We start from the raw sequence: 18,530 nt of genomic DNA on the forward strand, positions 1-18,530 counted from the left end.
GAACTGATTATTTTTTGCTTCTCTGCTAAAATCCGCATTTTGAAAAAGAGGTTAACAAAGATGCTCCAGCAGGGTTTTAGGAATTCTGTTTGCAAAAATAAAATGTGTTGTAAAGAATGGAGGGTGGAGGCTGAATCTAACTAAGTACACCTGAACATCTTGCAGCTCAAGCTGTATGTATCCTGAAGCAGTGGCTTAACAAATAAAAAGTTGTTGGTGGAATTGTTTACTTTATCTATATGCTATTCATTTTTTCCATAAGGAGATTTATACATAGGAGGTGATTAGAATGCATGATAGCACAGATCGCATCTGCCAAACGATAAACTCTAGCCACCTTTAAGAAATATTTTCCCAGTAAGCCACTTAAGTTCACAGAACAAAAAAGCTTTTCTTCTTTAATAAGTTAAAAACAAACTGCTTCATCTATTAATAAATGCACACATGTCACTAGGATAAAAAAAATTCGTGGTGGCACCTGGATCATTTTAGAAATATTTTTACTAGTTACCTGTTTTTTCGTTTTTTTGTTTTTTTTTTTTTGTACTCTATTAAGCTATAATCGGAATTGTTACTATCTGTTATTAGGAGACTATATTATGGTTTGTCCTCAGCCAAATGGCATGCTTTTAACTGTTACGAAATCCACAGTAATGTTAGGTATTTACCAATCTCAAAGACCATAGCCCTATTTTTAAATCTAAACCTGTTTTAACTTCTATCACTTGAATAAAACATTGAATTGTTTGCTGTTTTACAAATGTTGTTATCCCTTTCAGCCTAGATATGCTTGTGTTTGAAGGATTTAAGGAAGAGTTCCATAAGCCTAGATCTTCAGCTGACTTCTGTTTTACTACAGTCTTTGGGCTGAGGTTAAGAAGGAGGTAATATCAGAGTTGGCAATATTTTCTTGAGTTATTAATTTTTAAATTTCACATTCATAAGAAATGGCAGTGGCCTCAGCACAGATCATTTCTTTTAACAGAACGGAAACGGGAAGAAACTCATAAATATTTTCAAAACCTCCCCAGTATGGCACACCGTGACTGGTGATCAATGGATCCTCATGCTTTGATATGTTACAGCGGGAACTTTCAGAAATGACTTACTGGGTTGTACATCTGATTGAACAACTGCTCAGCTTGCTACATTGCAAAGTTGGGGAGGCATTGAGGCACAGACAGGGAAAGAAGGAAAGATCCAGAAAAACAGCATTAGCTCAACAAATTCAGTGCATTCGCACAGACGAGTTGGTCATTAAAAAAGAAGAAATTTCAGTTTCTAAACATTCCACAGTGAAAGTGAGATGCTCTAGGGAAATACAAATGTTGACTTTGGCTCCTAAAAAAGAATAGCTGGAATAAGAAATTTAAGGTTTGTGTTACTTTCCCTTTCTCGAGTTAAATAACCCATGAAATAAAGAAAGCTGTCCACTTTTGATGATACATGAAGTGCTGGCCTCCAGCAATGAATCAGAAGAAGTACTTTTGGCCAAGTCTGCAATTTATTACCTGAACTTCAAAGATGGTAATAATAAAAGATTAATTAAATCTTATCATTGAATTTATAGCTCTTCTTTTATATTAACACAAGCCTGAATTTTCTATTCAGTCTATCTTCAGAAAAATACAGATTAGCAAACAGCAGGTTAGCAACAGCAAAATATCAGTAAGACTTTATCGGATTAACTTAAACGGGAAAAGAAAAAAATTTAAATCAGCAGGACCAAAATACAGTATTATCCATTGCCTACTACCAGTTTCTACTGTTGTCTCAGGATTAATAGAAAATATAATTTTCAAAGATATTCTATTGTGTTCCAAGTGCTTTAGAATCTATAATATTTTCTTGTCTATTTTGTGTTGAAGATTTAAATTTTTGTGGATTTAAATATGCTGAATATTATTTTAAATAGCATTCTCAAGTTATATTTTCTAAATACCTGCACTATTTATCTGGGGCTCAATGTCAACGTGTAGAAGGTGAAATATTGTAGAAACTATTACTTTGCTTCAAGCTAAGACACACTTTTTAAGAGCCTCAATTACTTTTTCCTTCAACTTGAATGAAGTAAAAGACAATGTTATCATGGTTTAAAGAAACTCCCTCCTCAAGTATAATATCAATTGAAAAATTACTAAAAAGCATAAATCATATTTTGAATTGCCATTGCTTCTCAACTGATTTCTAGTCACATAGGCTAAGTTTACTCCCCCATTTTGAACCTCAAATACTCTTTTGAAAGACAAAATGATCCATACGTCAATTATCAGTCTCTTCTCAACTCTTGGGTATCTATTTAAGATTGATGAATGCACTTAATTATAAAGCACACTCATAATTTGCAATTATGCATTATTTGGTTAGTATCATTTTGTCAGCCTCACTAATATCAGTAACAACTTCCTCAGACATGAACATTTATAAATAGTGGGATGGAATGTATAAGGGAGTTCCTTTTCTGCCTATAAGCATTTGTCATCATGAAGTATTTGAAGGCATCTTAAATTAACACAGTATCATAAAGGGTTAAAGTAATTATGTGTGTGAATGTTCTCCACAGACTTTTATGTAAAACCTCCCTTTACCAATGTCAAGCATTGTTTATAAGACAAAAATAAGTTTAAATCACTATTTGGATTTCATTGCCACTGGCAGACAAGGTTTCTGTTCAACGACACACATCTACAATATCGTGTAGATTTTATGGGAAAAATACCTGGACACTCACAAACCTTGAGCAAAATTCCACTGGGAATTTTTGGTGTATTTTTGACATAATAAAACTATTATGTTTTCAGCTTTCATTTAGTAAACCTTTACATTTTATTCACAAGTCACGTACCCTTTTATTTAAAAAGAGGCCCAGACACACTTAAGCTTTTATAGCTGCTTATTTTTCCATGAGTAAATGATGTGTTTATATGTATATTCACATACTGTTGGCTTATATTTTCAAATATTTCATGTAGATCTCAATTTTTTTAAGGTGATGGGTAGTTGAGGTTTTTACGGAACTATTTATTAGCAGAAATTAAAGACTACTGAAAAAATATTTTAAACTTTTGAATTTAGTTAATGCTAGACAGCCAAAAATAACAAAATAGCATCTGCAGGTTAGACATAAATATATTTAAATTATAACTACCTTATTTAAACTCACTACACTATGCACTTAGGAGACAGTATAAGTAAAGATTATGTATATACTTAGAAATGAGTTATCTTTTCATAAATGAAATAGGTCCTTTACAGCAAGACAACCATATTTGTTACTTTAATTCTAGTGACTTGGTAGAATGTTAAAATACTGTCAGGAATAATGTTAAAATGTTTACAGGATTTGGTCTGTGAATTTCAGTATGTGGTGTCTACCTGTGAGTCAAAGGAAACCACACACTCTGAGTGATCACAGGGGCAAACCACAGCTATGTTGAAAGAAACTATATTGAATTGCATAAATGTTGATTGATTAAACTAGTCAAGTCATTACATGAAAACTATAAGCATCAGTATGTGAATCTCTTCCTTTTAATTACTAGTGGATTTCAAATTCCCATAGATGATTTACACTAAAAAGGAGGGTGCCGAACATGTACCTATAGAAATAATAAATGGGGTCCCCTGATCTCCATAACAACGGCTCATCAGAGTAGGTGGAGGACATCTTTCATGCCCAGGTCTATTTGAGGCCATCTTTCTTCGAGACTCAGCACACTGTGACTAAAGTAAAATAGTGCAGAGGATGGTCATAAGGAGCCAGTGAATTTCTCTCTCACACAAAGCTAGCTTAGAGCCTGCCTTATGATCATAAAATTTTTTTAAATGAAAAATATTTTTCATAAGTTCATCCCTTAATATGCATATCATAGATAACATTTTGTAGAGCACATTTATATAGATCAAGAATGTATGTCATATACCCAATACATCACATCCAAGTCATTCTCCATTTAAACACCCTCAAATGGGCAATTTAAATTCTTTTATTTATTGTTCAAGATTTCTGCTTAACTAAATATTGCTTGAAGTAAGTGAGATGATGAGTGGATTGGGAAACAGATTTTTGCAATATAGAGATTTTCTTGCTGTTTTGTTATTAAAGGATTTGATCTGTGTATTTATCTTTTTCTGTATTAGCAAGTAGACTTTCGTAGTGTGAAATTTCTCATGACAGTTTCCTAATTATCTCTGTAAAGTGAGTACCATATAGTAACATTTCAGTTATATATTGCATCATACAAAATAGTATATTACATTTTAAGATACCCAGAGTAATTCCTTCACAGATATGCGATTCCTTCACATCCTTGACCATCCATGTCATATATTTTCATAACTTTAGCCGATAAATCCCCATCCCGGTGTGCTATGAATTATACATAGTCAAATTTTATTATATACTTTGTTTGATTGTTTAGATTCTTATCATCCCTTTTGAATAAGTTTATGAGTTGTCAAAGGGAAACAAAATGCTTAAACTCATAATGTTATGAGTTTTATGTGAACAATGAGTGCAGACATACCAAACAACACAGGGAAAAAGTCAAAGTAACAATGCATGACTGGAAATGCACTCCACAAAAATGTCTGGGTCAGAGAAAACATGTTAATGCCACCATGTAAATATCCTATTTCTTTTCCAAAGCCTTCTATCTACAATAAGCTTTCTTAGAGAGTAAGGTCATTTTGGTCAAAAATAAATAGTCATTCTACAGAGATGCCAGGGACTTGACAATTTTGGTGAACTTCTAGAAATTTAACAATGTCAGAAAAGCTTTTGCAAAGTTCTAATACAAAAAAAATGACCTACATCTGAAAGTAGCAAAAGTTTATTAACATCTAATGTGGCTTCCGGATTCTGTGACTTGTTGAAAACATTTCTGTTTTTCTTTGTTGATAGCTGAGATTTGCCCAGAGAGTAATGGCTGGTTTTTATAATATTTTTAACTTCTGCTACTATTTTCATCTATTTTTCAAGTTTTTCTTAAACAGGAAACCCAAGATAATTTTTCAGGTTCACAGACAGATTTGATAGACTTCTTAGCAATAAAGTTAAGAGTATTTAATTAATTCTTTTATCAGCAGACAGCAACAGATAAGGGGTTTGTTTCTTTTTAAAAATGTCTCTTCCTGTTCCATTTTATAAATTCATTTTTAAATGAGCATGATTTTTTTCTCAGACTTCACTTACCTTTTTTAACTGTGCTTCCAATTTGCTACATTCCTCTTTCTTTTGTTCGATGGCTATTTCTAGAGACTTTAATTTGGAATCCCTTTTCAGCCCTGCAGAGGCTAATGAAGATGCATGTTCTTTGAGGTCAATTAAACTAGACTGAAAGAGAAAGAATGTGAGTGAGTAAAACACTGAAATTTCTACTAGCAATGCCTTCAATTTGAACACATTGATTCTATACATAGCAATAAAGTGTGCAGTAGACAGAAAGGGTAAATATAATCTTACTAAGGTAACAATAGTCAGCTTTGGTCAGGAAATTAAAGTTGCCAGCTTACAGAATGAGTAGGATCTAATTGCCGTAGAATCAAATGTGACCAAATGGTGTGGTCAGTAAATGCATGTTTCATGTCTCAAAGTCATGCTAATGATGTAAGTCCCAAGGTGGTCTTTACATGTCATAGCAAAACAGACACCCTGAACCTTCCATTTACATTTATTGCTGTCAGACTATGCAGACTCTGAGACAAATATGAAAGAAAATACTGACTTTAATGCTTCCGCTCCCAAGAGCAAGTCAAATATAAAAGAAGCCTCCCATTACGTTTTTATCAAATCCCATCTCTTTAACAGAGAAACGATCAATGGTTTTACAATCATCTTCTGGAAAATCAAACATAAAATTATTTTAAAATTTAGAGTAAACTTTATGTTCACGTCCTTTGCAATCTAGATTTGACAGATGTGATGAACCTTTCCAACTCAGACATGGGGTTACCTAAATTGTTCCAGTCACTAAGCATGTCCAGAAACCAACAGGTTCCACATATAGTCTGAATTCCAAAAACTAAAGAAATAAATACTTGCATATATCACTGAACGTGACTTTGCAACCTAAAAGAGCAATGTTTGTCATTCAATAAGAAATAGCAACATCTAACTATGTGACTGAGATGTACAGGTTTTACCCCAAAACAGACTCCACGCATTTCCTTCTTATTCATTTGCATCACCTAGGAAGACACTAAGGACACAATGGTCTCTCTGTAAACGATGTCGGCTAATAATTTATGCTGGGTGGCTTCATTGGCACTGGAATGACCTTTATGATAAAAGTCACCATCATCCAGCAAGGTGCTTCTAAAACCCTCTGAGGAACAGGTGAGCCATTCTCATTTTTCACATCAGGAAACAGAGGCTTACAACAGCTGAGCATCTTGTCAAAGGTCTCTTAGCTAGTAAAGGCAGATATAGGTCTCAAACCCAGGTCTACAATTCCAATTTCAATGTCCTTTGTTATATAATTCCCACAGAAATAAGAAAGGACATTATAATCCAGTCACTTTGTCATGGTGAAGACTATCATCACTCCAATTAAATCATAAGCTCCCTGCTAACGGCAACTGCATATTGTTTTCCTTTATAAATTTTAAATTGCCGGATGCAATAGCCAGTTTTAATCAACTTGGCTAGGCTCTAGTCCCCAGTTATTAATCTAGGAGTTGCTAATAGAAGGCATTTTGTAGACATGACTAAAATCTACCATCAGTTGACTTTAAGTAAAGGAGATTATCCTCAGTATTCTGTGTGGGCCTGATCCCATCAATTGAAAGGCCTATAAGCAGAATTCAGGTTTCCCTGGGGAAGAACAAATTCCACCTATTGATTGCAGCATCAGCTTCTGAGACCTTCCAGTCTGCTTTTGCTGATGGCCTGTTCTGTGAATTTTGAATTCGCCTAGCCTCCGTAACTGTGTAAGCCAATTCCTTATGAGAAAGTTCTTAATCTGTAGAAAATGTTTAACGTGGTTCTGTTTTTCTGGCAGAACCCTGACTGACACGCCCAGCCCAGTGCCAAGCACATCATGCAGAAACAACAAATGTTTACCAAAATGTCTATCTGAAAGTCATACAACGTTGGCATTATTTACAAAACTACTTTCACTTACAGCTTATGCTCCACCACGTCATCAAGATCTCTTTCCATTAGAAATATATACATTGATTTTAAGGTGCAAGCCCACAAATAACACCCGCAACTGAAGAAGAATATGCTATAAACAAAGTCAAAGCTTTCCTATCTTCTGTCGCATACAAACTAAGGCATCACAGATCCTCCTACTCAGAAGCAGCAGTGGAAGCTAGGAAGAGAACTCCATTCTTTATTTTCATAACAAAGAAATAAGCTCCTTTCTAAAAAATAAGTAGGTTTAAATTTTAGGAAATACAGATTTTATTTCTGGGTTTCCTCGAAACTCCTCTTACTCATCCATTATTTTCCTTCTTCATCTACATCCCTAATTTATTCAGGACTTTAATTTGTGTGGAATTATCAGTACCCTATGAGTGAGGAAATACTGCGGAGCTGGGAGATAGACAACTGTGCTGCAGTACCGTCCTGCAGGGTGAAAGGTCTATGATAGCTCTAAAGAAGATGGACAGTTACAAGAGACAAAAGTAAGTGTGAAGGGGCCAATTGCAGGCAATCTCCACATATCTCAGAGTTATGAGGATTAAATAAAATAATGTGTAATTACTGCTTCTCATACTTCTCCACCAAACTATCCCCAAGAAAACTGAGAGGGTTATAGGGATTGCTTGAAGAATGGAGGAATAGCCCAAAGCACCCTCTTCATAAGCCCCAAGCAAGAATTTCTTTAAAGTGTAAGATGTTACTTTAAAAATACAGGTAGCCCTTATATTCTGTATTCATGTTTGCTATGGCATAAAAAAAATACAGCTCTAAATTATTTACTATAATGTAAAAATAATATGCCAGAAGAGCAGCCACATTTAAGCTCTACCTTGGGGTCCAGCATGGTACCACATCTCCTAACCTGAGGGAATTGGGTGGTTCCCTTTGAAAAGTACAAATGAATGTAAAGCACTCGACACAAGGAATAGTACATAGCAGACACTCTAATAAAATAGAGACATTATTATTAAAATCATCGCTGCTGTTGTTATCTCAAGCAAGGGATCGTGGGCCTGTGAAAAATATAGAATCCTTTAAGCCATGCAAATGTGGTAAGACATAAATAAAAGTTTCAAGGAGTTACATTGTATATAGTTAGCAGAGCAGAGAAGACAGGCATAGGGCATCACAGATGAAGGAAGTTACAAAAAAAAAAATTCCTTTAAATTCAGGCAGCTTTACAAAAGCAAAGTTACCACATTCCCCAAGCCTTAATATAGTGCCTCCAACTAACTCTCTAGTCTCTTGCAGCTGCACCGAATATGGGTTCATGAGGACTATCAATGTGGTTCATTTGTTTTTCCAGACTCACCTCTTTCTCAGTGAGTTCAGCCTGTAAAGCATTGACCTTCTCTTTCAGGTCTTTGTTCTCTTTTCGGAAGGATTCTATCTCTTCTAGTCTTTCCCGATCATCTCTTTCTCGCTGTTCTTTCAAGCGCTCAATTATTCTCTCCTGTAAGGCAATTAACAAAAAAGAAGAGGTGAGAACCCATCAGTGTATATGCCAAAGCATACTGCAAAAGAAAACAAGAGGCAGTACATCCAAGAAATGCTCTACAGGAATCAACACACACAAGAAACTCAAAATCGGATTCATGGGGATAGGCTGTGCATAATAGCACTTGGGAAGGACAACCAATACAGCTTTTGACTTGATAATAAAAGTTAACATCACAGGGCTGCAAAGGAACTTAATGTTCAAGTTCTGTGGCTGCTCTTGGTTCATGGTAGTATCCAGCAAATTTCTAGAGCAGCTCTAGAAGAGGGAGCTTCAGACCCCAAGACTCCAGACCTGACACAGCCTCGCACAGGAAAGGAGAAGCAGAACATGCCTCTTGGCTCAGCCCTCTTTGCTTAGCCTCTTCATTTGGCATCCAAGAGCCTTCATTGGTTTCTGAAGACTGTTCTCTGGCTGGATGGGAATGAAGCGGGGCAGGACCCAAACCCTCTAGGACTTAGAGCTGGGACTCATTGTGAGAACTTGAAACAAAGAATCAGCCCATTGTGTATGTGATTTTCTAGTGTGTCTGAGGATGTTTACTTCTCTGTTTTGTCAATGGTTTCTTGATAGTCAGTAGAGACTCCAAACCACTGGCTGAGTTTGAACAAAGTTCAGCAGCAGCTTTATTTTATTGAGGGCTTACTACATGCTAGGCACTGTGATGCGCTCTCCTCATCAGTCCTCATCACAAGCGTAAGGGCAGATCCAGTGCTCTTGGTGACAGCGTAGAGGTGAGGAAACCCAGAGCTCCGAGACGCAAGGTGGCCCAGGTCATAAACAGAAGGCCTCCCACATCCTGGGCTCTCGGACTGTCAGCCACATCCATGACACCACACTGCCACAAACATACACCTGGAGCCATTCAGGGAGGTCTGCCTTTGACTTTCACACTGAAATGAAAACGCTGCTTTGTAGACTTCTTTTCCAAAAATAGGAAACCTGCCTGATATCAAAGTAAGAAACTTACACACACACACACACACACACACACGCACATGAAAATTCCATCTGCGTAAAGCTTGAGTTATATTTCTGAAATCAGTTTGAAATTATCCAACACATATCTAAACTTCCTCTTGAATGGTCATGTTAAAAAATACTGGTGCAACAACTGTAACTGTGGCCAAGGATCCTGATATTATCTTTTATATTCTTATAATAATTGCATAGCACAAGACAATGCCTGATAAATAAGACAACTGTAAAATAGTATTTAATGCAGAGGGAAGTTAGTTTGAACACTTCTCCTATGATTTAAGATCCCCTGAGGAAGCAACTGTTCTACCCCACTGACAATAATTTATGTATCTAATGCTTTCGGCGGAGGAGGTACCATTACTGTTTTCCAATTACTTAAAAACACTTTAAATGAAATATATTATTATAATAGAGGAGGCAGAAATATAATAAATGAATCAATTAATTGCCTATATTTGCTTCTTCTTGATCCCAGACCTAGTTTACCTACCCGTGACAATGGTGAGTGGATGACTATGTGATCCACAAGAGAAGGAAATGGCCACAGTACGTGGTCAGTCTCTCAAGAGTTTTCAATGATTTCAGCAACTGAGCCTTTGCTGCCTTTTGTCTACACTACAACCAATTACCCAGTCACTTCTCCGTCCCATCACTTCCACTACATGGCTGTTGGAGTGACATTTCTAAAGCTCCAAAATGACCTGTCGCCTCACTATTTGGAAACCTTCCCAGGAATCCCTCTGGCTGGACCACGTGGCACTTATTCCCACTCAGCAGCCTTCACATGGTTTCACCGCATGATCATCCTCCCAGCCCTACTTTCAAGAGGGCAGCACTAAAATCCTTTGAGTCTTTTTGACCCACAGCTGGGCGAATCATCTGGCATACAACAAGCAATTAAAAGAGTTGAAGGAAGGAAGGAGAACTCAAATGAGGGATCATCTTGGCTTCAAAGAAAAGGTAATAAAATTAAGCAGGCATGTTAACAGCCAGAAGGCGTCAGAATCGTTTGGAAAGTAGGTCGATTTGCTCTAATCACTTGTACTATTGACTAGGCATTGATGACAAAAAAAATCAACAAGCACTATAATGTTTTTAAGTGTTATTGATGATTCAATACTACAAAATATTTCTCCGTCAATCACAAAACCAATTTAACTGTCAGCCGCGCAGGGCCAGATGTCAAAAACATGTGTTAAAAGGCCCTAATATGCCATGATGTACTTGATTAACAACTAACTTGCAGAAATTCCAACAATGTGTTCTTGTTTTAGTCTTATTTGCATTGGCAAGCATTCCTTGTGCACTCATCTGGCTCTGCACAGGTTTAATCTATTTGTGCTTTATCACAGGGTGGGAACTAAATTACAGCGGCCTCCAGCTCCACTATCTGGCTTTCTCCACTGCTTATCTGCTATGTGGCTACAGCAAGGCTTGGCGAGACCAGCTTTAGAAATACAGTGGGTTCCGTCTCTTGAGCTTCTGTGTGTCAATCCTAGAACCAAGTCATATTCAATCTTAACTCACGGAGAGGCATTATTCTTTGCACTCTGTTAATAGTTGAATAAGTTCCTGGAAATTAAAAGGAATAACATACTCCCTAGGATGCCATAATCCAGGGGAAATGGTGAATACTGCCTGATAGATTCTTTTCATCAGCCAAAAGACAGCGAATAATTAAATGTACTTAAAAATCCATGAGTTTTTATTAATCATTTTGTTTCACAGCATGCCTTGTTACAGAGGGATCTGTGCAATTAAATGTGGATAAAAATGGGACTTGTGAGCAAAACTCCACTTAAAGGAGATTGTGATGTTGCCAAAAGCACAAAGATCTTTGAGTTTTAGTCTTATTCTATCACCTGTGAGCTAGGTGGCCTTGGTATAGTCCAGAGGAGGCAGCAAAGTCTCAACCAACGACCAGCTTAGACAGGGTGGAAACGGCTTCCAGGGGCGGTGGGTTGAGAAGTTAGCATGTGCCATGATTAATTAGCGATGTCTTCCTAGGCCCAGAAATGGGGGATGATGCTGTACATGTCAATATTTTTATTTCCGGGCAAGTCATTTCACCTCATTGAACCCATTTCCCATCTTAAAATGGAAGAGCATAGACTTAGTGTTTCTCAAAATGTAGCCTTCTGACCACTTGGATCAGAACCCTTCAGTATGTTTACAAATCAGAGGTTCCTGGGCTCCACAGCAGAGCAGCTGAATCAGAATCTCTAGGAAATAGGACCCAGGAAACTGTATTTTAAGAAACCTCCTAGATGATAAGATTATTTGTATACACACAAAGGTTTGATGCATACTGGAATACTCAAAATAAATCTTCTATTCTTTGTCCTAAGATAGAGAACCTTGCCAGTTCCTATTCAATGGTTTTATCTGTACTTTTCAAATACACTAGGCATTCTGATTTTGGCACCTTTAAAAAATTCCCTCCACATCCATTGCTCTATGTTTGCTTTTATTCTTCATTGCTATGAAAAGTTAAAAAACAGATGCAAACAGAATTTGGAAATAAATAGCTCACAAAGCCAGTATGCAGAGCTCTTTTGTTTGACTTGAGCATCATAATTTTTAAAAATCTGAACTTGAATGTTTTGAAATAGACCAGGGACCTGCAGCTTACCATAGTCACCAGTAGTCCCTACTACACTTCAGCAAAGCCACATCCCTCATTTTTGTTCCCTCCCTGGCCCTTCTAATCATCTAAGTTCTCAACTCCTTATCTATGGTCCAATTCAGATGCCATGAGCCTGAGATTGCAGATCGGCAAACTTAATAATTCATTGTCAAGGGAGTTCCAGGACAGCATGAAACTTAGAGGTCAGCTAATAAAAATGTGTATTTTGAAGATGAGGTACTGAGACCCTGAGAGAAGAGGCTTGCCCAGGTGATGTAACTATCAAGCAGTGAAGACAGTCCAAGGGAGCCAGGCTCCCACAGACCTCAGATTCCTTCCCAGACACCCCCTCAGTCTCAAAGGAAGTACTTAAATAAAGGGAGTAGTTTCAGATTTGGGAATTACTTTGGGATTTAAGCTAGAATAAATCAAATCTTAATAAGGTCCAGAAAAAAATAATAAAATCCTGCCAAGAATTCATGACATGAAAAATTATATGGTATATGTTTACTTCTGTGATTTTTAAGAAAGAAATCAAGAGGTAGAAATGGGATGATATCATACAACCCAAAATTTGCTAATGAACACATAAGCATTAATAGTTTTTGAACAAACATCCCCTCATTCCAATTTTACAAATAAAACTACTACAGAGAGCTCTGGAAATAAATTATTAAAAGATGAAAAGAGAGTATCTTTCCCCCAAAAGTCATCTTATTAAATATTCTTGTAAGTTTTCAAGTAAAACCTTATAATTCTTATACTTTAATCCTGAAGTTATAATCTTTCAATGTTTTAAATTGTTACAGGATTTATAAGTTTATTAACCAGCAACTGTTTCTCCTCCATGGATTTTTTGAGCAAAATTAATTTGGAAATACATACTAAATATGATGTCAAATAAGGTAACTCAGTGTCAAACTCTACATTTTTTTCTTACAAAAGCCTCATTTTAGTTGTTTGCTATATTTTATTTACATTCTGGGATAGGTGTGCATGACGTGTAGGCTTGTTACATAGGTAAATGTGTGTAATGGTGGTTTGCTGCACCTATCAACCCATAACCTAGCTATTAAGCCCAGCATGCATTAGCTATTTTTCCTAACACTCTCTCTCCCTCCCACCCCTCCCAACAGGCCCCAGTGTATGTTGTTCCCTTTCCTGTGTCCATGTGTTCGCATTGTTCAGCTCCTACTTATAAGTGAGAACAGGCAGTGTTTGGTTTTCTGTTCCTGCATTAGTTTGCTGAGTTTAATGGCTTCCAGCTCCATCCATGTCCCTGCAAATAACATGATCTCATTCCTTTTCATGGCTGCATAATATTCCATGGTATATATGTACCACATTTTCTTTATTCAGTCTATCATTGATGGACATTTGGGTTTGTTCCATGTTTTTGCTATTGTGAATAGTACTGCAATGAACATAACACACACATGTATCTTTATAATAGAATGATTTATATTCCTTTGGGTATATACCCAGTAATGTTCTTTATTGTTCTAGGTCTTTGAGGAATTGCCACATTGTCTTCCGCAATGGTTGAACTAATTTAGATTCCCACCAACAGCGTAAAAGCATTCCTTTTTCTCCCCAGCCTCGCCAGCATCTGTTGTTTCTTGACTTTTTAATAATTGCTATTATGACTGGTGTGAGATGGTGTCTCACTGTGGTTTTGATTTTCATTTCTCTAATGATCAGTGATGTTGAGCTCTTTTTCACATGTTTGTTGGCTGCATAAATATCTTCTTTTGAGAAGTTTCTGTTCATGTCTTTTGACCACTTTTTAATGGGGTTGTTTGTTTCTGGTAAACTTGTTTAAGTTCTTTGCAGATTCTGGATATTAGACCTTTGTCAGATGGATAGATTGCAAAAATTTTTCTCCCATTCTGTAGGTTATCTGTTCACTCCGATGATAGTTTCTTTTGCTGTGCAAAAGCTCTTGAGTCTAATTAGATCCTAGTTGTCAATTTTTGCTTTTGTTGCAATTGCTTTTGACATTTTCATCATGAAATATTTGCCTATACCTATGTCCTGAACGGTATTGCCTAGATTTTCTTCTAGAGTTTTTATAGTTCTGGGTTTTACATTTAGGACCATGAAGACTAGCTCTAGACTCATGGGTCTTTTTGTAGTTTCATTTTTTTTCTTTTATTTTTTAAATAACTTTTTAATTTAACTCCAAAAATATGCTTACCCATCTTTTTGTAGCTTTCAGGCTTTTATCACAGAGCCTTGGTTCTCAGACTACAGTTTACATCATGATGACCTGGGGAACTTGCTAAAGTGCAGATTCCCAGGCCCTATGAGGTTCTGATTTGGTAGGTAGAGATGGGGCCTAATAATAGAGACTTTCAACAGAGACTTCCTGGTAATTCTGTAGTAACAGAAGAGAAGCCTTCTTTAGGATACACTGGCTTAGGAAACCCATGGGCATTTAATCTAATTCCCCCATTCATCATATGGGAAATTTGAGGCCCTGAGAGAGAAAATTACTTGACAGGCTCACTCAGTTAATTAATGGCTCCCCAGTTAATTAGTGGCATAGGTGGGACTGGCCCCTAGGTCTCCTTCCAATTACTTCAATACCCCAGAGTTTATAGGCTGTGATAACAGGGAATATAGGAGATAATCTACTACTCTAGTAGGGCATCCCAGAGGAAAACCCTCACAACATCCTATGCATGTATGGACAAATCCTGCAAAGTGCTGCAGAATCAAAAAGGATGAGAAAGACAAAGAAAAAGAACATAATAAAATCTACTCCTACACTTTAAAAGTTAACATTTCTTTTCTTGGTTTCAAGCTAAATTTGAGAATAATGCCAATAACATGGGCCTAAAAACTGTGCCAGCAAAGTCCATGTTCAACCAACAAACAAGCCGTCCCTCCTGAGGATTCCTAGAGAACTGTACCTGCACTGACTCTTACATTCAGGAAGTGTTGGAGGAGAGGAGAGAGCATATGCAAACTCAACTCCAGGGTCTGATACCTGCGATAGGTGCCCAGAGAATGAATGAACTCATTTAGCCAGAATGAAATGGATGAGAAATCATTTTAAAAGTAAGTAAACATCAGAATGAGCTATTTGCCTAAAGGATTTTATTCATTCATTCTTTTATTCAAATTAATCCCTTTAAATGTAAGTCAGAAGGAAACCCTCAGGATGGCATCCCATCCCCTTCAAAGTAAAAGCCAATTTTTAAAAATCTTGTCTCACAAGGGCCTATGAAATCTGCTGCCCTTCCTCTCCCCCATACCCTTGTACTTGCTCTTCCCTCTGCCAGGACATTCTCCCTCCACAAGGGCTCCTGGCTCACCACTCACTTTCAAGTGTTTCCTTAAATGTCACCTTCTCAGCAAGCTCCTACCTGGCCATTCTACTCCAGCACTCCCTGTATCCCTCCCTGCCTTCTTTTCTTTTATAGAAAATATTACCCTCTGAAATCCTAGGTATGTCACTTATTTATTATCTGTCTCCCCATCACCTCCACTACAGTCTAAACTCTGTTAGAGCCAGGATTTTCACCTATTTTCTTCTCTGCTGCATCCCAGGGCTCAAAAGAGGACTTGTCACATGGTGGCAGCTCACACAACCAGTATCCACTACTGAGTGAGCATCCCTGATGCAGGTTATGCTGGGCACAGGGAATGGAAAGATAACACACACATAGGATATGTTTCTTGGGTTTGGAGTCTAGCAGAGAAGAGAAATTAAAAACAGATAAATGGATAATTAAGAATGTGACATGAGCTCTGGGGAGTTTATGGTGTTCTTGAGACATAACGGGGATACCTAGGAGGTGTCCCTAAGGAAATGATCAAATAATAATAATAATAGTGATAACATTACATCTCCTATTCTAAACACATTCCATATTTTCCTGCATTTTCTCCTCAGCATAATCCACTGAGGTTGCTATTATTACCCCCTTTTACAAATGAAGAAACTGAGAGGTTAAGTAATTTGTCCACAGTAGAAAGTATCAGACCTAGGATTTGATCCCAGGCAGTCTAGCTCCAAAGTCCACATTCTTGACTACTGCACAATACAACTTCTCATGAAGCTAACCTCTCAGAAGAGGAGGAATTAAATTTGCAGAGAGTGAGGAATATCCTCAGCTGGGGAATAGCATCTACAAAGAGTCTGAGGCAGGAAGGAGTATGGTACACTTGAAAATCTGGAAGCCCCACATAAGTAGGGCACAGAGAACCTGGAAAAAGAGAGATGGGGGATGAGGCTGGAAATGAAAGAAAGAATGAGGGAGGGAGCAGGCACACAGTGTGGGGGCTTGCCAGATCAGATGGGAGACAGGACCCTGGGGGCCAGGTAGAGGACTTCAATTTATCTCACCATAAGAGCAATGGCAAGCTAGTGAAGGTTTTTAAGGAGAGCCAAGGGTGATGTAATCAGATTTGCATTTCAGAAAATGCCCCTGGCTGTAGTGTGCCAAGTCCACTGAAGAGGGCTTGTGTGGGGAGAACAAGGACCAGCTGGGACTAAAGGTAGTGTTAGCAAAAGAAGAAAAGCAGGCACATTTAAATGCATTTGGATTAACTTTCCCCAACTCTGTTTCCCCACATCCTGATTCCCCAGTTTTTGAGTGCATGCTCACCTTCTCTGACAGAGCTTCCTCTAGCGTCGCCAGTGCAGTATCTGTATTACTGGAATCTGTCTGCAAGGACTTCACTCTGTCTTTCAGGTTGGTCAGTTGCTTGTCTTTATCCCTAAGTTGTTCTTGCAAGTTTTCAATCTAAAAATAAAAATCAGTATTTTAGTGCATATTTGATTACATATCCTGGGCCAAAATTCCTGAAGTGGATCTATCAATAAAAAAAGAAGAAAATAAAAAGACCTGAAATGATAGAAATTGTCAGTATTATGAGGTTATGCTTTGAGGTTAGACTCAAGGCCATTTTGATGACATCTTCATTTCTCCATATAGTTCAACTCTCTGTATTTAATGGTGATACAGAGGAGCAGAGCATCTCCCTCCATACAAAGGTAAGCCCTTCTGACACATATGTAAGCACTATTATTTCTTTGTATTTCTATCCCTTTTACCAGCCTTTTAGGTCTCATGTCAATAGGCTTGAACTTGGTACACTGAACCAGGGAAATATTATGCAAGATGAATTCATTGATTAAACAGACATTTCCTGGGGAGCCCATTCTGCACCAAGCACCATATCAGTATATGGCAGATCCCATGTAGCCATTCACTCACTCTTTTATTTCAGTATTAAAGTTTGTGATATGCCAAATGTTGTCAAGTGGCTGTTTCAAAGTAACCACATGAAAAGCCAAGTAGGTTATCACCAGCAGACTGTTAATGGGAAGAACTTGTGATATAAGTCAAATGTAACAAGTACTAAACACTCCATTTGGCAACTAAGTCATGTGCTGGCAACCAACCAGCCACTTTTATCCACTATCTGCAGCCTGAAATAAACACGCCAAATAGTCGATTATAATGCCTGTCCAGGAGCAGCAGCAAGGACTTTCTCCTGGGCATTGAGGACATTATCATTCATGTTTTTATTCTCTGCTTTCAAACCATGTATTTCTTATCTAAGGATTTAAAAAAGCCCCACTATACAAACAATTTATTCGTATTAAGGGTTTTAAAATGACAAGGAAAAAAAGCAGTACAACTCTAAGATAAGTCCATTCAAAATATTTGCATTCTGCACCCAACTTTCTCAGGAAATCATTCCAAAAGTATGTTTCACAATGTACACTCAAACAAATTTTTTGATTACTTGATTCCCTTAGCATGTATCTGGAATGGTAATCCAAATAATAATAGTAACCCCAGTAGTAATGAGGAGGAGGAGATGATTACAACGACAACAGAGGTGGCAGCAGTAGCAGCCTCAAAAATAGCTCTGGATGCAAAGACAATGGCTCTGCTGACCTTCAATCTGGAGGACATGGCCTTAGCTAATTTTTTCAACCACTACAATGGAAACCCATAAGCTTTGTGGCCTAACAAAGATGGAATTTTTCCTTCTTTCCTTCCTTCCTTCCAGCCTCCTTCCATCCTTCGTTCCATCTTTCCTTCATTCATTTTTTTTTCTTCTGCCTTGAGATAGACAACTTAGAAACTCAGGTTATAGGTCAAATAATTATTCTTTTTCTTTATCAAAATGTACTGTGTTCCCATCCAGCTGCCACTATGAAAATTCATTGCCACTCCGTGGAAAACACAGCAATTCAGAAGGCATAATCATCTCCAGTCAAAACAAAGGCTTCCTCCCTTCCAGACAAATGT

General features: G+C 37.4%; 1 protein-coding gene across 1 annotated transcript in view; it reads right to left on the bottom strand.

The window, feature by feature from the left end:
- The window catches only part of ERC2 (ELKS/RAB6-interacting/CAST family member 2), a 975,448-nt gene that overhangs the window by 495,264 nt on the left and 461,654 nt on the right, over positions 1-18,530 (bottom strand). The window contains exons 8-10 of the mRNA XM_077993178.1: positions 16,872-17,009; positions 8,463-8,603; positions 5,195-5,335 (exon numbers count right to left, since the gene is read on the bottom strand). Of these exons, the coding sequence (XP_077849304.1) occupies positions 5,195-5,335; positions 8,463-8,603; positions 16,872-17,009 (420 nt within the window). The remainder of the gene's footprint in view (positions 1-5,194; positions 5,336-8,462; positions 8,604-16,871; positions 17,010-18,530) is intronic.

Source organism: Macaca mulatta, chromosome 2, assembly GCF_049350105.2.
Source record: "Macaca mulatta isolate MMU2019108-1 chromosome 2, T2T-MMU8v2.0, whole genome shotgun sequence".
In the NCBI taxonomy this organism is placed as follows: domain Eukaryota; kingdom Metazoa; phylum Chordata; class Mammalia; order Primates; family Cercopithecidae; genus Macaca; species Macaca mulatta.